General features: G+C 42.0%; 3 protein-coding genes and 1 pseudogene across 5 annotated transcripts in view; 3 read left to right on the forward strand and 1 right to left on the reverse strand.

Moving 5' to 3' along the window:
- The window catches only part of LOC112585698, a 118231-nt pseudogene that overhangs the window by 22469 nt on the left and 70772 nt on the right, over window positions 1–24990 (reverse strand).
- Window positions 1–24990, forward strand: part of LOC112585699 (putative olfactory receptor 2B3) — a 33543-nt gene that overhangs the window by 3197 nt on the left and 5356 nt on the right. Inside the window, exons 2-4 of one of the 3 annotated variants that reach the window (XM_044945145.2) lie at window positions 19540–19609; window positions 19841–19951; window positions 20214–20421. The gene's annotated coding sequence lies outside the window, so the exon portion shown is untranslated. The other 2 variants (XM_044945146.2, XM_044945147.2) reach the window with 2 other exon arrangements.
- LOC102391370 (olfactory receptor 2A12-like) lies at window positions 417–1597 on the forward strand. The gene has a single exon (XM_006068308.4). It carries the CDS (start codon window positions 534–536, stop codon window positions 1470–1472), a length of 939 nt encoding a protein of 312 aa, XP_006068370.3. The 5' UTR covers window positions 417–533; the 3' UTR covers window positions 1473–1597.
- Window positions 10930–13379, forward strand: LOC102398536 (olfactory receptor 2B6-like). Its single transcript, XM_006068330.4, has one exon. The coding sequence runs from the start codon at window positions 11969–11971 to the stop codon at window positions 12944–12946; it is 978 nt and encodes a 325-aa protein (XP_006068392.3). The 5' UTR covers window positions 10930–11968; the 3' UTR covers window positions 12947–13379.

The raw sequence follows: 24990 nt of genomic DNA on the forward strand, positions 1-24990 counted from the left end.
CCTTCTAACACACCATGGCTTGTGATGGAGTAGGTGATGGTCAGAGAGCTGTCCTTGCCAGGAGCAATCTGAGGGTGTAATTAAAGTGGAAAAATAAATTGATATCCTCAACAAGACCAAGTAGTTTTTCTCACTGTAATTTGCCAAATTGCATAATCTGTATGACAATGTTTATCTCTAAACACCTGGCTGCCTTACTAAGGAGAAGGGGATGCTAAGAGGAGGTAGAGGTCACCTGCCCAGTGCTTTCACTTTATAGCTGAGTAAAGTGAGGCTGAGATGAGCAACTGCTGGTGGGCCAGAGGCAGAGCCAGGCCAGATGTGGAAGCCCTTTCCTCTTCATAAATTTCCTGAAAGTGGTGGCAGTGGACAAGGGGAGGTAAAACAGCCTGTCATGGGGGATCATGATGTTTCACTATAACTGGACACTGACCACTACCCCAACCCCATCAGCAACCCTTATCCTGGTACATAGTTCAGCTAATCTTCTGTCTAAATTGGTGTCTTTCTTTTTCATTCAGATGTAGAACACAATGCAAGAGACTAATCAGTCTTCTGTGACTGAATTCATCCTTCTGGGTTTCTCCTTCAGCCCCAAAACCACTCCTCTATTTTTCTCAGCCTTCCTGACAACCTACCTGTTGATCATTCTGGGCAATGGTTTAATCATCATCCTCATCGCCCTGGACTCGCACCTCCACACACCCATGTACTTCTTCATTGTCACCCTTTCCATGTTAGATCTGGGCTATACCACCACAACTATGCCCCAGATGTTGGCACATCTGGCAAGCCAGAGGAAGACCATCTCTTTTGCCAGCTGTGTGGCCCAAATGTACATTTTCTTGGTGTTAGGCATTACTGAGTCCTGGCTCTTTGCCATCATGTCTATAGACAGGTATGTGGCCATCTGCCACCCACTCAGGTACAAGGTTGTCATGAGTCCGTGGCTGTGTAGGGTAATGGTCTTGTTCTGTGGACTCTGGGGTGTCGTCTCTGCTCTTGTCTACACTGTTTTTGCCATGCATCTGCCCTACTGTGGTCCCAACAAGATCAACCACTTCTTCTGTGAAGTCCCTGCTGTCTTGAAGCTGGCTTGTGCAGACACCTCAGTCAATGACCAGGTAGACTTCATTCTTGGTTTTAGTGTCATCCTGGTTCCACTTTCTCTCATCCTCATCATTTACATCAATATCTTCACTGCCATCTTAAGGATTCGTTCAGCCCAGGGGCGGCTGAAGGCCTTCTCCACCTGTGCCTCCCACATCACTGTGGTCACCATGTTCTGTGTGCCAGCCATGGTCATGTACATGAAGCCTGGCTCAGAGGCCTCCCCAGAAGAGGACAAGAAGCTGGCCCTGTTCTACAACGTCCTCTCTGCCTTCCTCAACCCCATCATCTACAGCCTGAGGAACAAAGATGTGAAGAGGGCTTTCCTCAAGGTGATGGGCTGGGGCAGGACCCCAGAATGAGGCTGTGAAAGAGGTTCTGGGGGGTCAGAGGAACAAGACTCATGATACACAGTCAATGCCTTAAACACTCATTCATATGACCCAGCAGCACCACTACACCATCCCCATGCCCAGCCCAGGGTCTCAACCTTATTCAGGCCCTTAGGGAGCAGACCTATCAATAAATATCTTCCAGGCATATCAGTCTTTTATTTCCATCTTGTTCTAGTCTCAGTGGTTTACAAAAGAAGGGTCTCTGAGACACTAAAATCTTTGATTGAGACAGAGGAATGAGCATTGGGGAATGACCTGTGGCTGAATCTTGAGAAAGGTACATGCCCTCTGGAAACTGCCCTCGTGGTATTAGGTCAGCTGGAGAGAAGGGCAAAGACACTGACATCGCAGGAGACAGGGTGAATGAGGCCATGTACAATCTGGCCCCCGTGGCCTCCCCAGGCTCATCTCACTCTGGTCACTCTGCTCCTCTTTCTCTCACTCCAAGTAAGCTGGATTTCTGTCTTTGTCTTGAATGTGCCATGCTCTTTCCCATTCATTTCAGGGTTTCTACATGAGCTATTCCTTCTCTTCTCACCCTTAACCTCACCCCATTATGCCACTGATGTCCTGTTCATCTGTCAGGTCTTGGCTTAAACTGCTGCTGCTCAAAGAAGCCTTTCCTTGAGCTCCCAGAGTGAGTTAGCCTTCCAAAGCATGCAGTACCCCTCATAATAATAAAGGCACATGATTCTGAGTTCTCTATTAGACAGCAAGTTAATAAATCCACAAGGCAGGGATCATGATTGTCTAGTTGAGTGCTGTATCCCTAGAATCTAGCCCATGCCGCTTATCTACTAGCCTTCAATGGATATTTTATGAGTGAAGGAGTAACAGTCCACCCAAACAGTCGGAGATGGAAGATGAAGTCAGTGAGTGGAAAAGTTGATGGATTCAGACTAGCAAAATGTAAGAAATAGTGGCAGATGCAAAAAGTGTGTGTACAGACTCAGTCATGTCAGACTCTTCGTGACCCCATAGACTGTAGCCTGCCAGGCTCCTCTGTTCATGGAATTCTCCAGATAAGAATGCGGAGGAGATAAAAAAAGGATTATATCTTGTTCAGCTATCATCACATAGAAGAAATGTTTTGCTTTTGTTATTAATAAATATGAATTGAATCATTTTCATCATCAAACTGGCAAGGTTTAGGAAAATGATGATGCCCAATGCTGGGAAGTGTGCAGTAAGACTTACACTCATGTTTGTTACTGAAAAGAATATTATTGACTCTACCTTTTCAGAGCAGTGCCTTCCACAGAGTAGGCACTCAATATATCTGTTAAAGAAGGAATTACATCTGTATTTATTAAACACTAAGTGCCAATAAAGTTTTAAGAATTTTACATATATTCATTTATGAAATAAAAATATCATATGATAAGCATATAACAATCTGTATCATACCTTCACAATGTTGTTATAAACAGGTCCAGAAATTTCACTTCTAGGAATTTGTCCTAATGTTACAGAGTCCCAGCTTGCTGACTGAGGAGATGGTAGATTGATGTCTCGAAAGAAGCATCTTATCTATCGAAGTCTGGATGCCAGGTTCTTTCGTATCAGAGATGGGGGGAGGTGAGGAAACAATATAAAAACACCATTTAATCTTGCAAGAATCTCCCAGAATGGCAAGTCTCAGGCAGGGAATGTGTTAATTTCTTCCTTCCTGACATCTACACAAATACAGAGTTCTGAACAAAGGCACTTTAACAGTCAGGTAGAGGGGCAAGTCCATTGGACAGCAAGGAGATCCAACCAGTCCATCCTAAAAGAAATCAGTCCTGAATATTCATTGGAAGGACTGATGCTGAAGCTGAAACTCCATTACTTTGGCCACCTGATGTGAAAAACTGACTCATTTGCTGGGAAAGATTGAAGGCAGGAGGAGAGTGGGACGACAGAGGATGAGATGGTTGGATGGCATCACCGACTCAATGGACATGAGTTTGAGTAAACTCTGGGAGTTGGTGATGGACAGGGAAGCCTAGCGTGCTGCAGTCCATGGGGTCACAGAGTCGAACTCTGACTGAGTGACTGAACTGAGTGAGGGGGCAAGATTCTGAGGCAGGCCATTATGCATGATTATAATAACAAAAGCAATGAAAAGCAAGTCAAAGTGACAGTTCCAACAGGGAGTCAGAACTGGCTTTTCCTGGCAATACTAAGAACAAAATCAGAAACACGGACCAAATTTTATGTTCAAATATGTTCATCAAAGAACTATTGGAGGACTTCCCTGGTGTTCCAGTGGTTAAGGATCTGCCTTCCAGTATAGGGGACAAGGGTTTGATCCCTGGTCAAACTAAGATCCCACACGTGCATGCTAAGTCGCTTCAGTTGTGTCAGACTCTCTGTGACCCCATAGATTAGCCCTCCAGGCTCTTCTGTCTATAGGGTTCTCCAGGCAAGAGTACTGGAACGGATTGCTGTGCCCTCCTCAAGGGAATCTTCCCGACTCAAGGATGGAAGCCCAGCCTCTTGGGTCTCCTGCACTGGCAGGCAAGTTCTTCACCACTACTGCCATCTGGGAAGCCCAAGATCCCACGCGCTGTGGGGCAAAAGAGCCCACGTGCCTCAACTAGAGAGAAATCATGCTCCACAATGAAAGGTCCCACGTGGCATAACGAAAATCCTTCATACCACAACTAAGACTCAAAGAAGTCAAAAGTAAAATAAATAGTAGAATAAATATTAGAAAAGAATGATTGGAAACAGCTGCAAATATGATACATAAACTTTATGAAACAGTATGCAACTAATATTATCTATCATATTTAAAGCATTATTTAATTACAGTGAAAAGTATATATAATATTAGGTGGAAAAATTAAAAATGTAAATTTGTATGTATAAAGTTAATCCAATTTTTATAAAAATGCATACATTCATTTTTAAAAGCCTGAAAGGATATATACTAACATGTTAACATTGGCTCTCTCCGGGTAGTAAGATACCAAGTGATTTTTATTTTTGTTCATATTTTTCTCTACTTTCTAAAATTTCTACAATCAGCACAGATTGTCTTTATAGCAGAAAGAAATAAAGATGACTTGAAAAATATCTGTTATCAGAGAAAAGAAGGTGAGCCATAATGTTGGCATCATTTATTCATTCATCAAACAGTAACTGATGCTTACTGGAATTGCATGTCAGGGATAATGCTACATTCTGTGGATGCAGGCATAAATCATGCAAGTCCCAATCTAGTGGGGGAGAGACACATACTAAGACAAGGATGCTATAAGGTGCTGCTGGAAACACATTCAAAACTCTGAAAGAGTGGCAAGGAGGTGGTCCAGGCTCTAAAGACAGAGTTAAAGTTCTGCTGGGTCTTTAAAGCATGAGTAGAAGCTTGATAATTGGATTAAAGGGTGGGGAGCAGAGGTTGAAGTGTTCTGGAAGAGGAAATAGGATGCTGAACGCCTAGAGACATGGAGGTTTTGGAGAATGGGCAGAGTGGCTGAATGTAGGCCCAGGCAGGGGAGAGTAGATGTGACAGATAGAGCCTGGCACATTGTGTTGAAAAAATTAGATTTTTTTCTCTAGACAAGCACTTTTCAAGAACATTACCTGAAACTCTGGTTCTGTGAAACATTTTGTAACAAAAAGAGTTCTTGTCCAAATAGGCTAAGAAATTGTTCTATTCATGCTTCATGCAATAGTAGAGAGTCTTGAGAATTCAGATTGTCTTTAGAGCCTGGACCACCTCCTTGACACTCTATCAGAGTTTCAAATGTGTTCCCAGCAGCATCTTATAGCATCCTTGTCTAAGTATGAGTCTCTCCCCCACTAGACTGGCACTTGCATGATTTATGCCTGCATCCACAGAACCTAGCATTAGGCCTGACATGCAATGCCAGTAAACATCAATTAATGTTTGATGAATGAATACATAGGAAGCAAATAGGTAAATGAGCGATTAAAAACAAGGAAAACACTGACTCTATTTAACATAATATTTATCAAGGTTGAGTCATAAAACCCTTGCTTTCAGGAACATTTATTAGTTAATGAAACTTTGTTGTTGTTTAGTTGCTCAGTCGTGTCCGACTCTTTGTGACCCCATCGACTGCATCACGCCAGGCTTCCCTGTCCTTCACTATCTCCCAGAGTTTGCTCAGATTCATGTCCATTGAGTCAATGATGCCATCCAGCCATCTTACCCTCTGCCATCCCCTTCTCCTCCTGCCTCCAATCTTTCTCAGCATTAGGGTCTTTTCCAATGAGTAAGTTCTTTGCATCAGATGCCCAAAGTATTGGAGTTTCAGCTACAGCATCAGTCCTTCCAATGAATATTCAGGGTTGATTTCCTTTAGGATGGACTGGTTTGATCTCCTTGCTGTCCAAAGGACTCTCAAGAGTCTTCTCCAACACCACAGTTCTATGTATATGCAGAGTACACTGTGCAAAATGCCAGGCTGGATGTGTCACAAGCTGGAATCAAGATTGCTGGGAGAAATATCAACAACCTCAGATTTGCAGATGATACTACTCTAATGGCAGAAAGTGAAGAGGAACTAAAGAACCTCTTGATGAGGGTGAAAGAGAAGAGTGAAAAAGTTGGCTTAAAACTAAGTATTAAAAAAACTAAGATCATGGCATCCAGTCCCATCACTTCACACCAAATAGATGGGGAAAAAGACCAGCAGAGCAGCTAAAACTGGGGTCCTGGTATCAACTGCTTAGCTGTACTCATCTAGCACGCCCCCACATGGAGGCCTGACTAAATGGACAAAACTTCACACTGCTTCTGTAGTTCTAGCTCCCCCCAAATCTTAGGATTCCCTGGGGCACATTCAGCCCTTCTTTCTCTAGTCTGATGACTCCCTCCTTACTGAACGTTTCCCTGAGGAATGGTATCCCTTAGGATTAGAAGTCTCCTGAGGTGACATCAGGATCTATTTGGCTGCATCCTTAGGGACTCTGATCCCCAATACCCATGGGCCTCATTAATACACCAACTAGGTATTTCCCAGGGAGCTGCTGAGATGTGGCAACTTTAATACTGTGCAACATCAGAAAAGCTATCCTGTTTCCCAATTTCCTTTTTCTCTAAAAATTCATAATTTTTGAGAAAGACTTGTTGTGGGATAAAATAATAATAATAATAGTAACTACTTGCTTTAGAGCAATACTCTGCAGGCATAGTGTTAAGCAACTTTACCTGTGCTGTTTCAATTAATCATTAGGACAATCCTTTGAGATTCGTACTATCATCATCACAGGATTCTAGGAGAGGATGTAGACACACAGTATTTAGGTAACTCTCCCAAGGTCACTCTACTAATTAGCGATGGAGTCAGTACTCAGACCCAAGTCTGATACTAGTGCCGTGTGTGCTGTGTCCAGTTATTCAGTCGTGTCCGACTCTGGGACCTCATGGACTGTGGTGCCATACTCTTAATCGTTTTCTTATCCTGGGTGTAAACTAACTGGCCCACAATGAGCACTTAATGAAAATGGGTTCTGTCTCTGGTTCATCCCCTATCTAATGACATGTCTAGTTGCCCAGACTAAGCCTGGAAGAGAAGCACATTTGAGGAAGATAATACAAGGACTGCCTGTGTGTTCTTGATTTCATTTTTTCTGTTTTCAAACTTTATTTCAGTTACCAACTTGCTGAGAAGAGGATTTTAGTTATTCTGGACATGGATAACCCAGGTAGATGTCACCAAAAAGACCTGGGTAGTAATTTTGAAAGAGAAAGTGATGGGGAAACCACTGGACTGGGAGTTCATTCTTGCAACAAACTCACTCTTATGCCATTGGCATAACTTCTTAAAGTCATTAATTTGACATTCATTAGCAATGACCCACACCCTGTGCTAAGAATTGGAGATAGAAAGGTAAGATATGGTTTTTCATCTTCGAGGAATTCCACAAACTTGTGTGTGTGTAAGCATGGGGAATAGTAAAATCACATTAAAGGTGTTATCAGAGCCCAGAGGAAGAAGAAGTTATGAGGGGAATCACAGAATACTTCCATGATTAGGGTTTTTACCAAGAGATGAAAGCAGAGGAGGGCATTTCATCTGGAGGATAACATTAGCAGTAATAATAACTGACACATTGCTGTAGTGTTACATACACTCAAAATATCATTTAATCTTCACAAAAACCTTCAAGTTATATGTTATTCTCCCAGTCTTACAGATGATGAAATAGGGTTTGAGATTAATGGCTTTCTCTGGGTTGTGCTGTTGCTAAGTGGCAAAGCGAAACTCAAACCAAATTTGACCCCAGAGCCTCTACTCTCTCCTTAGAACATACTGCCTCATGAGAAATAGATTTGTGAAAGGACCTGGACTATTTGGAGGGTCATGAATGAGCTGCTTTGCCTTCAGCTAGAGTCAGCAAACCTTTCTTGTAGGGGACCAGATCATAAATATTTTAAGTTTTGTGGGACATATATGATCTCTATTAGAGTTTCTCAACTCTTGTTGTAAGGCAAAACAGCCACAGACATAAATGAATATTTTTTTCAACCATATTAAAAAGCAAAAACCATTCCATTCCTAGATAGCAAGCCATACAAAGCACACAAGGTGAGTAGGTAAGTAATCAAGTTACTTACCAGGTAGGTAAGAATTAAGTTCCAAAGTTACCTACCAGGTAGGTAAGAATCAAGTTCTTACCAGGTAGGTAAGATGAGTAGGTAAGTAATCAAGTTACCTACTAGATAGATAAGAATCAAGTTCCAAAGAGCTTTGAAAACCAAGCTAAGGAAATTAGACATTAGCTCATAAATAATGGGAGTTGTTTTTTTTTTTTTAGGGTTTGTAAACAGGGAAATATCATGATCATCTCTGTCTTTTTTGAAACTCACTCTGGCAGTGTGTAGATTGGGTTGGATGGAAGAAAGGCTAGAACAGGAAAGATCAGGGAAGACACTCCTGCTCTCCTTCAGTGAAAATATTCTTCTGAAATGTTTCTCATCTCCACTCTGTCTTGGATGTTGTATAGTCCTCCTGTGATTTAAATATAGTTGCTACTTAACAACTTTTAAAATTGTATTTTCCTAATTTGATTCTTAGAACATTCTCTCAAAGGACACAAGAATAAAGAATTTTAAACAAGAAAGAATAACAAAGATTTAATGCAAATTTTATAATAGTGTTTTCCCTTCAGCTTGTAGTCTGCTATTTTTCTTGAGCTTTCTTCTTTCTGGAAGAGACTATGTGGGATCTTCTGGGGGGCAGGAAAACAACCCTGCCTGGATACCAATCATAGCTCCCAAGGGAGCTCCATATCTGCCCAAATAAGACAGTAGGAACTTTAAATTATCTTTTGAATTTTTACATTATACTTGATAAATACTGTATTCTCACTTTCTTTCAAACTTCCTTGGTTCTCATTATTAGCATTAGACTTTGTTTTGACTAGACACTGTTATGAGGTTGGGTACATAGTGAGAAGTCACCCCTAAAATCATAGATTCTCTGAATGTTGGTGTCATTGAGCTTTAGAATCTTAGGATGTTTATTACAAAGTTGAATTTTAATGTAGTACATCATGATTTCACATCAAAAGCAATGATACTACACCTGAGTGACATGGCCTTACAGCTTATGCTTGAAAACTAAAAATGGAGATACTACTCATTATTGAGTAGTATTAATCACTAGAAGTTTCTTGCCCTTTTTTTTTTTTGTAACTGAGCTTAAAATTTTCCCTTTTATAACTTTTGCCAAACATTTCTAATTTTCTTCCCTCCAGGAACATACAGTACACATTTCTACCTTTTTCTGCATGACAACCTTCAGAATATTTAGTGAGCTCTCTTAAGTTCCTCATAAGTCTCCCAGCTAAGTTTTCTCAGTCTCTTCCGTTCTTCCGTAAATAACAAGGTTTCATGGATTCCTTGCTGATAAGCTCTTTTCTCTGTATAGAGAAGCTCTAGTTTGTGTTTTTTCCTTTTAAATTGCAGGTTCAAGAGTTAAAAACAGTTCTCTGGGTGACTCGGGTTTTTTACTTAACTCTGATAAATATCAGTTTCCTTAGTTGTAAAATGCAGCTAATAGTAGGTATTGACTTTGTGGGATGACCATGGATAATGTATGTAAATGGTCTGGACCAGTCCGTGTTCAGGAATCTGTTGTTGTTTAGTTGCTAAGTCATGTCTGATTCTTTTGCAGCCCTATAGACCGTAGTCCTCCAAGCTCTTCTGTCCATGTGATTTCTCGGGCAAGAATACTGGAATGGGTTGCCATTTCCTTCTGCAGGGGATTTTCCCAACCCAGGGATCAAACCTGTCTCCTTTGTCTCTTGCATTGCAGCTGGATTCTTTACCTCTGAGCCACCAGGAAAGAAATCTGTTGATAGCTATGTAAATCCAAAGGAAAGCCTCAGAATGAGGTCAACTCCATTGCTAGCTCACTAGGAAGCAAAGTTCAGCAACAAGGATAGCTCCCATAAGTACAAATAGGCAACTGATGCCCTTGGTGGGCCAGCTCGGACTCAGCCCTTTCATTTATCCAACATTTAAAATACCCACTATATGCTAGGCACTGCTCTAGAATCTGGTAATATACAATAAATCAAAAAGATAAAAATTCCTGAATTCTTGTGAGGGAAACTGATGATTTCAAAAAATTATTTTGTACATTAGAAGTTGCTAACTATTATGAAGATACATAAAACAGAAAATGTATGGAGTATGGGATATTTCAGATTCAAACAGGATGATCAGGAAAGATTCAAGTCTTCCCTGCAAAGATGACAATTGAGTAAATTCTTAAAGGAGAAAAGAGCATGAACCATACCCACTAACTCTCATACTACTGCAAAGAGCCTCTAATGTGAGTATTAATATCATTTTTCTCATTTATCCAAGCCTGAGTCCCATCCACAGCTTTATGTGGTGTTATTTTAACACAAATTGAGAGCTATCAGCCAGCCTTGTCATGCCAGTGCAATGCTTTAAATGTTGAAATTCTGATCCAGTTTTGAGATTCTCTATGAAAACCACTTGATAATTTGCAATGTTTTGCAATATGAACTTTCTGCTCTCTATAAGTGTTGATACACAGGTCAGCTCTTTCTCTCACAATGTTACCTAAAATGGGTCTATTTTGTGCTTGTGTGTTCTTAGTCACTCAGTCATGTCCAACTCTTTGTGACTCCATGGACTATAGTCCATCAGGCTCCTCTGTCCATGGGATTTTCCAGGCAAGAATACTGGAGTGGATAGCTTTTCCCTTCTCCAGGGGATCTTTCTAACCGAGGGATCAAACCCAGGTCTCCTACATTTGCAAGTGGATCCTTTACCATCTGAGCCATCAGGGAAACCTGCTAAACCCTGCATGAAATTGGTGTGAGGGACACATTTGGGACTTGGACTTTGAGTCCTGCTCCACTATTTACTCTGTCCGACACTGGACAGGCGATTTTATGAAAAGGAAGTAGTGATACTCACCTCAGTGGGTTGTGGTGATAATCAAATAAGATCACATTTATGAAAACATCTTCATAGAATGCCATTTCATAAAAGACAATTTCCTTCTTTGGTGTCTGGAAAAGGTGTGTATCTAGCAGTTATGGTTCTGTTGCAGAAGGACTAAGAAAAAAGAACTGGTCAGTATTGTGTTCTGCTGTCTAGGCCTGCCAAGGTGAGATCTAGGATGGAGTTCAAATCACCTGAAGATCCATTCCCACCCAATACTCAACTCTCTCCTGTGAGCAACATGGCTGTGGAGGAGTCCTTACTAGTTTTCAAGAAAAGCTTTGAGACACACAGGCACCTAATTTCCAGATAAAGAAGCTTCATTTTTTTGAGAAATGCCAGGAGCACAAGCATGTTCTCTAGGTTTCGATTCTTGAGTCTCGGGCTGTCTTTATACGTCAATTTATCTTAATAGTTGTAACTACTGCAGGTAATGCTGGAATGGTGGGGGTGAGGGAAATAAAAGTTCTAGAGGAAAGATTTCTTTTCCCAAAAAAAGCTTCCTTGAAACTCCCCCTTTTTCTGAAAACTAATGGTATGTGGGCTTTCAAAGTTACAGCATCAGAGAGGAAGACAAAGGCAAGAAGCAAGGGGTTTTGTTTGTTTCGCATTTACACTGTCCTTGGTAGCACCTGCTTGTCTTGACATTTGAAAGAATGACTTTAGGAACTATAGAGTGCTCTACAACTTTTTGGTTGACCGTAAAACATTTTACATTTCCCTAGCCTCCTTCCTTTGATTTATGGGATGGGTATGTTCTTCAGAATAAGATTTATGCCGTGTACAGTTTTTCCATTGGGCCCTTGGAACTTTATTAAAGCTAGTTAGACAGAGCAAAATCATTTCTATAATCCCTACCAAGTGCCTAGAGCAGTGTGAAGCCAATTTGGATAGAATGTTCCCTGGCATGGAGGAGGAGATCTTGGTTTGATTGCTTGCTTAGTTCTGCGATGCCTTCAGTCCCTGCAGCTGTGGATCTTATGCATTCTCTCACTGAGACTGCAAGGTATTTAGGAATATGTCCTCTTCTTTCCCCAGAAGGAAGGCCACCCATAGCCAAGGTTGGAAAAATCAAAGCTCTGTAACCGAGTTTATCCTCCTGGGCTTCTCCAGAAATCCCAGAACCAACTGGATCCTTTTCTTCCTCTTCCTCTTCCTTTACTTATTTACAGTCCTGGGCAATGGTCTCATTGTTACTTTGATCAGAGTAGATGCATGCCTCCACATCCCCATGTACTTCTTCCTGAGCATCCTCTCTCTGCTGGATCTCAGCTATGCTACCACCACAGTGCCCCAGATGTTGATCCATCTAGTAAGCAAGAGTAAAACTATCTCTTATGTTGGGTGTGTGGTCCAGATGTATGTTTTCCTAACCTTGGGCATCACTGAGACCTGGATTTTTGCAGCTATGGCCTATGACAGATATGTTGCCATATGCTACCCACTCCATTATGGGGTGAAGATGAGCCAAACCCTGTGTGTACTCCTGGCAGTCAGCTCTGCCCTTTGTGGTCTCACCTGTGCCCTCGTCTACACAGTCTTTGCAATGAATCTGCCCTACTGTGGCCCCAATGAAATCAACTACTTCTTTTGTGAAATTCCTGCTGTCTTGAAGTTAGCTTGTGCAGATACATCACTCAATGACCAAGTGGACTTTATCTTGGGCTTTATCTTGCTCCTGATTCCATTGTCCCTCATTCTGGCCTCATATGTTTGCATCTTCACTGCTATCCTAAAGATTGGCTCCACCCAGGGGCGAATCAAGGCCTTCTCCACCTGTGGCTCACACATCACTGTGGTCACCATGTTTTGTATTCCATGCATGGTCATGTATATGAGGCCTGGCTCTGAGGCCTCCCCAGAGGATGACAAGAAGCTGGCCCTGTTCTACAATGTCATCTCTGCCTTCCTCAACCCCATGATCTACAGCCTCCGGAACAAGGATGTGAAGAGGGCTTTCTTCAAGTTAGTTGGAATGAGTGCGGACACTCAATAAGCCACGGATGAGGGGTGTCTGCGGTGCCTCTGATCTCTGTCTATGACATCCACACGTTCACTGAAATCAATGGACTGAAGAAGGAGCCCAGGATAGGGAAGATATCTACAAAGAAACACTTTTTCATTTTATTAGGTTACTGGAAACATTAGGAAAGAAAGAATTGTGTTCAGGGGTGAAATACATCATTGACTTTCTGTTGTTTTGAAAACGTCAACTCATTTCTCTGAGATTTAATTTTCATATCTGTACAATGTGTTCCAGAATATTCTTTGGGCCTAAATAATAACTACCTTTATTGATCACTTTCTACATGACAATCATTGTCTAAGTACTTTATATGTACTTTATTTTAATTCTTATAATAACTCCAGAGGTATGTATTATGATTTTCTTCATAAAGTTTAAAAATAGCAGCAACAACAACAACAAAAAACTGAGGCACAAGATTAAACAAGTTGCAAAGGCCACCCAGCTGGAAAGTAACACAATTGAGATTTGGCCCCAGGTAATGGCACCCCACTACAGTACTCTTGCCTGACAAATCCCATGGACAGAGGAGCCTGGTAGGCTGCAGTCCATGGGGTCGCTAAGAGTCGGACACGACTGAGCGACTTCACTTTCACTTTTCACTTTCACACATTGGAGAAGGAAATGGCAACCCACTCCAGTGTTCTTGCCTGGAGAATCCCAGGGATGGGGGAGCCTGATGGGTTGCCGTCTATGGCGTCGCACAGAGACGGACACGACTGAAGGGACTTAGCGGCAGCAGCAGCAGTATAGCTCCAGAGTCCAGGCTCTTCTCTAGTATATTATGCCATATCTCAAGGATTCAGTAGAGCTTTTTGAGGCTCAGCTGAGATAGTAGATAGGATACCATTGAGGAAAATTCAAAATATTTAGGATTATGATTCTAAGTCATAGCTATAGGGTCAGATCCATCAACTCAGAGCTCTGTTGGCTAATTTAGATGTTCCTCAGCAGAGTTTCATAGCCTAAGCAAGTGGCATCTTGCAGTGGAATAGTAACTTCTCAATAAATGTTTATTGAGTGATTTCCTAGCCTTTCTCCATCCCTGGTCTGTCTACCTCTGCAGTTCTTCTTTTAGTTCTTCACTTTCATGGATCCCTCTCTGATTTCCATTGTACCTATCCCACCATGCCTTTCAGCAATCCAGACCTTTATTTACAAAAAGAGTATGTTGGTTTCCATAACTGACTTACCCTTAAATTTCCTCTGCCACCTTAGAGAACAAGGGGAAGGGCCCTGAACTTTAGTCTTGACTTAATTTGTTGAGATCTTGGAAAAACCACCTAATCTCTCTGGAGCTCAGGCCCCTATCCATAAAATGGAGTCTGATATGGAGATAATGACTGTACCATAATATTAATTTTAGGTTCAAGTAGAAATAGGTGAGAGAGTCAGTTCCTAGGCAGGTTGATAGGGAGTCTAGGGGTCCCCAAGGAGATAGGGGTCTGGAATTCTCAAGGAAGAAGAAAGGACAAACTTTTTTTTTTTCTCCACATTCCTTAGGATTATATAACAATAATGTATCCTGCCTAAGGACAGTCTTTGGATTCAACCTCTTGTTATCTTAAAATGTTAATTATGGGAGTAGACCTGGTCTTTACAAGGATATATCTTGCCTGAGGACAGTGTTATCTTAAAATGTAAATTATGGGAGTAGGTCTTATGAGGTCTTTACAACCTCCAGACATTTTTTGGATTATATAACTTCGTTGTTAACACTAGCAAGTGGGTACTCTTTTTGCCCCCTTCTGATGCCTATGTCAGAAGCTTTCTCTATCTCCTTTATACTTGAATAAAACTTTATTACACGAAAGCTCTGAGAGATCAAGCCTCGTCCCTGGCCCCGGATTGAATTCTTCTCCTCCGGGGGCCAAGAATCCCGGTGTATTCGCGTGATTCAACAACAACATTTCATAGGCCTTAAAACTTAAATAATTGTATAAATTATCATTAGATAGTCATTGTCTTCAAAGCCAGATACCTTAGAAAATAGTTACTACCTTATTAACTGTAGCTTGTATTTGTCAACTACAATGTTAATATCAGGCTTATTGTGAGGTCAGAATATATGAGTTGGATACTAATGATGGTAACTGAAAGCATATAAAGGCTTCCTTGGTAGCTCAGATAGTAAAGAATCTGCCTGAAATGCAGGAGACCTGAGTTTGATCTCTGGGTCTGGAAGATCCTCTGGAGAAGGGCATGGCAACCCACTCCAGTATTCTTGCCTGGAGAATCCCATGGACAGAGGATCCTGGCGCACTATAGTCCATGGTGTCACAAAGAGTCAGACACAACTGCACAACTAACATTTTCTCCTTCATACCTTCAGCACACACACACACACACACACACATCAAAATTAGTGGGATGCAATCACATCAGTTTTCATTCCAATCCCAAAGAAGGGCAATGCTGAAGAATGTTCAAACTACTGCACAACTGCACTCATCTCACACACTAATAAAATAATGCTCAAAATTCTCCAAGTCAGGCTTCAAGAGTACCTGAACCATGAAACTCCAGATGTTCAAGCTAGATTTAGAAAAGGCAGAGGAAACAGAGATCAAATTGCCAGCATCCGTTGGATCATTGGAAAACAAGGGAATTCCAGAAAAACATCTACTTCTGCTTTATTAGTGGCTTCCCTGGTGGCTCAGATGGTAAAGCATCTGCCTACAAGGTGGGAGACCCGGGTTTGACCCTTGGGTCAAGAAGATCCTCTGGAGAAGGAAATGGCAACCCACTCCAGTACTCTTGCCTGGAAAATTCCATGGACAGAGGAGCCTGATAGGCTACAGTCCATGGGGTTGCAAAGAGTCGGACATGACTGAGCGAATTCACTTCCTTTCTTTCTGCTTTATTGATTACACCAAAGCCTTTGACTGTGTGGATCACAACAAACTGTGGAAAATTCTTAAAGAGATGGGAACACCAGACCACCTTAACTGCCTCCTGAGAAATCTGCATGCAGGTCAAGAATCAACAGTTAGAACTGGACATGGAAAAACAGACTGGCTCCAAATTGGGAAAGGAGTAAGTCAAGGCTGTATATTGTCACCCTGCTTATTTAACTTATATGCAGAGTACATCATGAGAAATGCTGGACTGGATGAAGTACAAGCTGGAACCAAGATTCCTGGGAGAAATATCAATAACCTCAGATATGCACATGACACCACCCTTATGGCAGAAAGTGAAGAGGAACTAAAGAGCCTCTTGATGAAAGTGAAAGAGGAGAGTGAAAAAGTTGGCTTAAAGCTCAACATTCAGAAAACTAAGATCATGGCATCTGGTCCCATCACTTCATGGGAAATAGATGGGTAAACAATGGAAACAGTGAGAGACTTTATGTTTTGGGGATCCAAAATCGCTGCAGATGGTGAGTACAGCCATGAAATTAAAAGATGCTTGCTCCTTGGAAGTAGAGCTATGATCAACCCAGATAGCATATTGAAAAGCAGAGACATTATGTTGCCAACAATGGTCCATCTAGTCAAAACTATGTTTTTTCCAGTAGTCATGTATGAATCTGAGAGTTGGACTATAAAGAAAGCTGAGCACTAAAGAATTGATGATTTTGAACTGTGGTGTTGGAGAAGACTCTTGAGAGTCCCTTGAACTGCAAGGAGTTCCAACCAGTCAATCCTAAAGAAAATCAGTCCTGAATATTCATTGGAAGGACTGATGCTGAAGCTGAAGCTCCAATACTTTGGCCACCTGATGCAAAGAACTGACTCATTGGATAAGACCCTGATGCTGAGAAAGATTGAGGGCAGGTGGAGAAGGGAATGATAGGGGATGAGATGGTTAGATGGCATCACCGACTTGATGGACATGAGTTTTAGCAAGCACTGGGAGTTGGTGATGGACAGGGAAGCCTGGCATGCTGCAGTTCATGGGGTGGCAAAGAGTTGGACACAACTGAGCAACTGAACTGAACTGAACTGAACTGAATCACATCAGCTGCCACATTAACCAGGAACTAATCTCGTGCTATCAAAGTAAATTTAAATTTCTCTCACTCTGGGGTCAGATAAATATTAATTGCTTTGTAAAAAGCAATACAAGATAAATCTTGTAAATCAGCTACTCTCTACAAGTCTAATAGGATTCAATTATCAAAATATTCTAATTGCACTTAGTTGCTTAGAAACAAGTTTTATTTGTAAACCAAGGATTATCTGGATGTTGAGAAAAACGAAAGAGTACTAAATGCTAAGAGTGCATTTTGCTTATTAGCAACTTTCTCAAGAAGATAAATTTAGGGGAGTTGACAGCCTAGAGAGCTCTTAGCAATCCCCAAGCATTAAGGGAACATAGGCCTTAAGAGTGATATGGATGGATTGTGAGAAGGGAAGAGCCTACTCTAGTCCCAGGGTTTCCTGCCTGAAGGCCGTAGCCTCTAAGAAGAGAAGTCCAGGGGAAAGAGGAGCCTTGATTTTCTGGAGAAAAAAAGAATGAAATTATCAGCAAGACATTCTGATTGTGTTTCCTGAGGACTAAGAAAATTGTTCTGGGGCCATTAGAAAGGATATGTGAGAGGACTTCCCCGGCAGTCCAGGGGTTAGGACTCCATGCTTTTAAAGCACAGGGTGCAGATTTGATTCCTGGTTGGGGAATTGAGATCCTACATGCTGCATGGCATGGCCAATAAATAAATAACTAAAAAGGAAGGGCATGTGAGGATTATCTGCTGAAATGACTGGACCTTATTTTTCAGAGCTCTCAGGGCAGTAGAAACCCACAGCAGGCCCATCTAATTTCCCCACCTCCCAACATGATCCCTTACTCTGGGCCAGTCCTGACTCCCCAAGTCTTCTCCTCACTCTCGCCTACTGTCCCCTTACTTGTTCATCAAGGCCTTGTATGGGTCTCTTCTCAGGAAGCTTTCTAACTACTTTCATCTAGGATGAAAGATTTTTTTCTACTCCCCAAACTCAGTGCCACCAACTAAGCACTCAACTTCGGCCTCAGAAACACATGCAGATCTTAAAGGCTCTAACTTTCATTTCGTCCCTGAGTCCCTTTGACAACAAGAACTACTAACACATCATTCAGATATATTTGCATAAAGCTATTTCAAATGTTTATGACTATGAATGTCCTTTCCCCACATTGATGATTTGAAATAAAAATATCTCAGTGAACTGGAAATAAAAGGAAATTTCCTTATTCTGACCAAAAAAAAAAAAAAAATCTACATTAAAAACCTCCAACTAACATCACAAAATGATGAACAATTAAATGCTTTCCCTCCCAAAATCAGTACCAAAATAAAGATGCTTGCTCTCAACAATCCTATTCAAAATAGCATGGTAAACTTTAGCCAGTACAACAAGGATAGGAAAGAGAATACAGGAAAGGAAGAAGTAAAATTGCATCTATTTTCGAATAACCTAATTGTCTATGTAAAAAATCAAGGATTCTACATTAAAACTCCTATAATTAATTAGTTTAGCAATGTTACAGGATTCAGGATGAACACATAAAAATCAATTTTATTCCTATATACTAGCAATGAACAATTGGAAACTAGAATTAAATACATAATATTATTTATGATGGGCTTCCCAGGCAGTTCAGTGGTAAAGAATCTGCCTGCTAATGCAGGAACCGCAGGAGACGCAGGTTCAATCCCTGGATCAGCAAGATCCACTGGAGAAGGAAATGGCAACCCACTCCAGTATTCTTGCTGAGATAGTCCTATGGACAGAGGGGCCTGGTGGGCTACAGTCCATGGGGGCTGCAAAGAGTCAGAAACAACTGAGCAACTGAGCATGCATGAACACTATTTTTAACTCCATAAAAGTCAAATGCTTAGACATAAATTAACAAAACATAAACTATCATACCCTTCAAAACAGCCTAAAGAGGGTAGATTTTGCAGTAATAGAGATAAAAGGCATGACATCATCCATTAAAGAACCACGACATTAGATTTACATCTGGAATGATCACTCTGGCTCTCATGTGGAAACTAAATTGAAGGAGAAGGATACCAGCTGCTGCACTCACTCAGGCAGGAACAGATGAGAAGCTGAGCTGTTGAATAAAAGAGTAGCTATTGAACATGAGAGGTTGGTATTAGATAAGAGGTCTCTATGAGGTAGACTCATTAGCTAGGTAGGTATAGGTAGCTCATTGGGAAATGGTGAGGTAGACAGAGGAGTCAAGGATGAATCCCAGGTCTGGTTAATCAAGTGGGTGATGGGGGATGATTGCAGAGTGTAGCCCTTTCCTGCCCTCCAAACCTATTCTTTATGCTGCGTAGAAACTTTCCCTGGCTTGCCTGCCCAGTCCTCCCAACCCCCTGCCATTTCTCAATCCAAGCACTTGCTGTAATTGATATTCATATTTCTGGCCCTTTAGACTATGAAGCTGAGTAGGGAGCACCTGAGAGGAACAGGAGGCATTGGGATGGGAGGATCAGGCTCTTGAGTGTTTGGTCTTGAGTGCTACACTGGGAGGGTGAAAAGTGAGCTTGGGGCTTGGGAAGGCTGCTGTGGGGCCTGGAGAATACCACAAAGGCTCATTAAAACATCTGATCTGTTCTCCCTGAGGATCAGGAGCTGAATACTAAAGGAGGACCCAGCAGGCCCCCAGTGCATCCCACCCTGAGCCCAGCACCAGGTAAGGAGAAGGGCCTGAGGCAGGGAACTGAACCATGCTCTCCCACTCCTGGGCAGCCCAGTGCTCCCCATATGTCTGACTGTGTGCCTGCCTGCTTCCACCTCCTTTCCATCCTTATCAGGCCACTCAGGCCTGCTCCCTGAACTCTGTCCTCTGTTCACTGACTTCTCTGTGTACGGTGGTCTATCTGTCTCTTGGTAATTTTCTTTCCTTCTTTACTTGTTTTCTGAGTGAGCTCCTCAGCTGAAGGAGAGAAAAGTAGAAGAAAGTGAAGGCTGTTGTATGGAGCTGAGGCATTTGACTCTCCTCTGAAGCCCACTGAGGATACAAGTCAAGACACTGGTAAGGATAGATCAAGGTATTGATGACAAGTTAATAGAAGTTAGAACCTGGAAGGGGACATTAGAAGTGGGAAGAGCTGTGAAGTTCTTATTTGGGAAGGGGAGAGATGTAACTGCTTCTAAACAGGATATTGGTATCCTAGCACTCTTTTCTGGTACAGCCTTAGGCCAGGCCTGGGATGGATGGGAAGAAGGCTCATAGTGGGCGTGGAGCTCCCCATTCACTTGCTCCTGGTCCTTCTATCCCGCTGCACATTCCTCAGTTTTGCACCATAAGACTATGAGTGGGATGCTTACTGAGAGAGTACTACAGTGATCCAGGCATCAGGTCCAGATGAAGCTGAAAGAAGAAGCGCACAGAAGGATGACCTAGAGAGTGAACCAGAGACCTTCCCACCTGACCAGCAGCACTAGTCCCAATGACACTTTGCTTGATCCTCTTCTGGGGTCAGCAAGTTTACTGTCTCCCAGGTCAGTTGATCCTATCCGTGATCTGCCCTCACTAATGTAAGTTAGTTATATTTTGCTGGAACTTACCTCCCTAGTAGAATTCGCAAGTGCACTTTTTAGGACCTGGAACAAGTCTTATCCATCTTCCACATGAAAGCCTTTCAGAGAGTAGGCCCTCAGCTTCCAGAATTCTCCTACCCTTTCATTCCACGTGGCAAAACCCCCACTTGCCTCAACTCTTCCTCACATCATGTTGTTTCCAGACGTTTCTTTATAACCTCTTTCAACTTACCTATCGTCCCCTTAAAACGTGGCCCCAGAAGGTGGTCTGGCTTCTGCAGACACAGTTGCATGACACCTCCTGTGATCTCACAGCATCTTTTCTCAGTTTTGTCACTTCACGATGATGTTTTAGGAACATCCTTGCATTGATCCCCTTTCAGTCTTCAGTTATTTCTCAGCTGAGCTGACTATGTATGGCTGGCTTTGTGAGCAGAGGGGCAGGGAATTTTACATTGGTGCTATAGCATTTTTTTTTTTGTTGTTGGCATATGCTTCTTGTTCTATCCAGTTGAGACTTGAAATCTGATTTGCAATGACATGATCAGATCTTCTTCCTCACCATCTACACGAGATGTGAAGAAAGAACCTGTGAGACTGGTCCATGGGAATGTATCTTGAATTTTCTGGTGGTCACAGTTAGATGTCAGACATGACTGAGTGCATACACACACACACAGTTAAATGATCTGTATCCTCCTCATTCATGCATCTTCCCCTTTGTTTATGCTCTATTGAAACTGCCTCTCAAGACTTGTGTTCTTAGTTTTGTTGCTGTCTGCTTCCTCAGAGACCATGCAATAGCACATCTTTCCCTTTCTTTTGGATTTCCCCCGGTGTAATACACATTCTGAACTTTTATCTTAAGAAAATGGCAAAGGAAACAAAGCACTCCCCTCACCTTATGTCCCAATCTTAGATATCTCCTCATCTCAGTCCTTCTCTTTATAGCCAAGTTCGCTCCTCATAACCCACTGATTTCTGCCTTCATCACTCCACAGAAATTTCCCACATCCAAGCAACTAATAAGTCTGGCATTATTGCATTTTTTGAAAAGTTTTAATTCCTCTTGCTCTCTCTATAGCATTTAGCATCATATACGCTCTTGGAGATGGTAGTTTCCTGAACTTACAGTGTCAAGCTCTCCTGCCTCCCTGGATGCTCTTGTTCAAGCCCATCTCTTCTCCTGCTGATCTCTCCAGTGTTCCTCCTCCCAGGTTGCTTCTTTGGAGCCTCTGTACTCTCTCTGAGGTATCCCTGAGAGTTCTCATCCATTCTGTGCTTAATTACCTTCTAAAGTTTGATTTTCTGCTTAGATCTCTTTCCTGAGCTCCAAGACAATCTGTCTAACTCTTTGATGATCAGATCCTCCAAGACACTTGATGTTTCAAACTCTGCATGTCTATAATAGAATTAATAATGACTTTCTGGCCATTTTCTCCCCTACCCCATCACTCTTTCTTTCACCTCCACCTGTCCTGTAATGGTATTACTGTCAACTTAGCTTCCCAGGTCTGAAACCTCAAACTCATGCTTGTTTCCTCCCTCTTCCTCATCTTCTGTACCGCTCAGTTACCAAGTCCTGTCCACCTCTCTCCCTAATCTCTCTTCTCTTCTTTGTTGTCTGGAATGTTACCCTTCTCCTGTCTTTCCTTCATACCTCTCAGCTGGTCTTTCTCCAATGTCTTTTCCTAACTTCCACCCAAATAGTGATATTTCTAAAATCTAAGTAGGAAGTCAGGAAATACCTGGGGTAACAGGCAAATTTGGCCTTGGAATACAGAATGAAGCAAGGCAAAGGCTAATAGAGTTTTGCTCAGAAAACACAGTGGTCATAGCAAACACCCTCTTCCAACAACACAAGAGAAGACTCTACACATGGACATCACCAGATGGTCAACACCAAAATCAGATTGATTATATTCTTTGCAGCCAAAGATGGAGAAGCTCTATACAGTCAGCAAAAACAAGACCAGGAGCTGACTGTGGCTCAGATCATGAACTCCTTATTGCCAAATTCAGACTTAAATTGAAGAAAATAATGGAAACCACTAGACCATTCAGGTATGACCTAAATCAAATCCCTTATGACTATACAGTGGAAGTGAGAAATAGATTTAAGGGACTAGATCTGATAGAGTGCCTGATGAACTGTGGAGACAGGGTACAGGAGACAGGAGTACATTGTACAGGAGATAGGGATCAAGACCATCCCCATGGAAAAGAAATGCAAAAAAGCAAGATGGCTGTCTGAGGAGGCCTTACAAATAGCTATGAAAAGAAGAGAAGCAAAAAGCAAAGGAGGAAAGGAAAGATATAAACATCTGAATGCAGAGTTCCAAAGAATAGCAAGAAGAGATAAGAAAGCCTTCCTCAGCGATCAAGGCAAAGAAATAGAGGAAAACAACAGAATAGGAAAGACTAGAGATCTCTTCAAGAAAATTAGAGATACCAAGGGAACATTTCATGCAAAGATGGGCTCGATAAAGGACAGAAATGATATGGACCTAACAGACGCAGAAGATATTAAGAAGAGGTGGCAAGAATACACAGAAGAACTGTACAAAAAAGAGCTTCATGACCCAGATAGATAGTCATGATGGTGTGATCACTCACCTAGAGCCAGACATGCTGGAATGTGAAGTCAAGTGGGCCTTAGGAAGCATCACTATGAACAAAGCTAGTGGAGGTGATGGAATTCCAGTTGAGCTATTTCAAATCCTGAAAGATGATGCTGTGAAAGTACTGTACTCAATATGCCAGCAAATTTGGAAAACTCAGCAGTGGCCACAGGATTGGAAAAGGTCAGTTTTCATTCCAATCCCAAAGAAAGGCAATGCCAAAGAATGCTCAAACTACTGCACAATTGCACTCATCTCACACACTAGTAAAATAATGCTCAAAATTCTCCAGCCAGGCTTCAGCAATACATGAACCATGAACTTCCAGATGTTCAAGCTTGTTTTAGAAAAGGCAGAGGAACCAGAGATCAAATCGCCAACATCCACAGGATCATCAAAAAAGCAAGAGAGCTCCAGAAAAACATCTAGTTCTGCTGTATTGACTACTCCAAAGCCTTTGACTGTGTGGATCACAATAAACTGTGGAAAATTCTGAAAGAGATGGGAATACCAGACCACCTGACCTGCCTCTTGAGAAACCTGTATGCAGGTCAGGAAGCAACAGTTAGAACTAGACACGGAACAACAGGCTGGTTCCAAATAGGAAAAGGAGTACGTCAAGGCTGTATATTGTCACCCTGCTTATTTAACTTATATGCAGAGTACATCATGAGAAACGTTGGGCTGGAAGAAGCACAAGCTGGAATCAAGACTGCCGGGAGAAATATCAATAACCTCAGATATGCAGATGACACCACCCTTATGGTAGAAAGTGAAGAGGAACTAAAAAGCCTCTTGATGAAAGTGAAAGAGGAGAGTGAAAAAGTTGGCGTAAAGCTCAGCATTCAGAAAATGAAGATCATGGCATCTGGTCCCATCACTTCATGGGGAATAGATGGGGAAACAGTGGAAACAGTGTTAGACTTTATTTTTGGGGGCTCCAAAATCACTGCCAATGGTGATTTCAGCCATGAAATTAAAAGATGCTTACTCCTTGAAAGGAAAGTTATGACCAACCTAGATAGCATATTCAAAAGCAGAGACATTACTTTGCCAACAAAGGTCCACCTAGTCAAGGTTATGGTTTTTCCAGTGGTCACGTATGGATGTGAGAGTTGGACTGTGAATAAAGCTGAGTGCTGAAGAATTGATGCTTTTAAACTGTGGTGTTGGAGAAGACTCTTGGGAGTCCCTTGGACTGCAAGGAGATCCAACCAGTCCATTCTAAAGGAGATCAGTCCTGGGTGTTCTTTGGAAGGACTGATGCTAAAGCTGAAACTCCAATACTTTAGCCACCTCATGTGAGGAGTTGACTCATTGGAAAAGACCCTGATGCTGGGAGGGATTGGGGGCAAGAGGAGAAGGGGACGACAGAGGATGAGATGGCTGGATGGCATCACCGACTCGATGGACATGTGTTTGAGTGAACTCCGGGAGTTGGTGATAGACAGGGAGCCCTGGCGTGCTGTGATTCATGGGGTTGCAAAGAGTCAGACATGACTGAGCGACTGAACTGAACTGAAGCCTTAATGAATTATTTCTCTGCTTAAGACTCATCTGATGCTTGCCATGGCCTAAATGATCGAGTCTATGCTCATTACCAAGGAACCCAATACCTTTTTCTTCTTAATGTTTGCAAACCAGCCTGCCCTCAGACCTTATCACACATGTCCCCTGGTTGTACAAAACTCTCTTTCGTTTGATCCTTTGTAACTACTACTCCATTTGCTTGCAAAACTCTTCCTAGTTTTCCAACTTCCAACTCTTCTTTGCTTAGCTAATTCCTATTCATCTTTTAAGAGTCACATCATGGGCCCTCTTTTTGGAGAAGTTTAGCTTTCAAAGGCTAGTTCAGGTGCTTCTTTAATGGGTCCCCATGACTCTCTATACTTACTCTTGTCATAGCACT

The sequence above is a fragment of the Bubalus bubalis genome, chromosome 6, assembly GCF_019923935.1.
Source record: "Bubalus bubalis isolate 160015118507 breed Murrah chromosome 6, NDDB_SH_1, whole genome shotgun sequence".
Taxonomy (NCBI): Eukaryota; Metazoa; Chordata; class Mammalia; order Artiodactyla; family Bovidae; genus Bubalus; species Bubalus bubalis.

Coding starts and splice junctions, on each gene's coding strand:
- LOC102391370 (XM_006068308.4), top strand. CDS start 534: ATGCAAGAGACTAATCAGTCTTCTGTGACTGAATTCATCCTTCTGGGT.
- LOC102398536 (XM_006068330.4), top strand. CDS start 11,969: ATGTCCTCTTCTTTCCCCAGAAGGAAGGCCACCCATAGCCAAGGTTGG.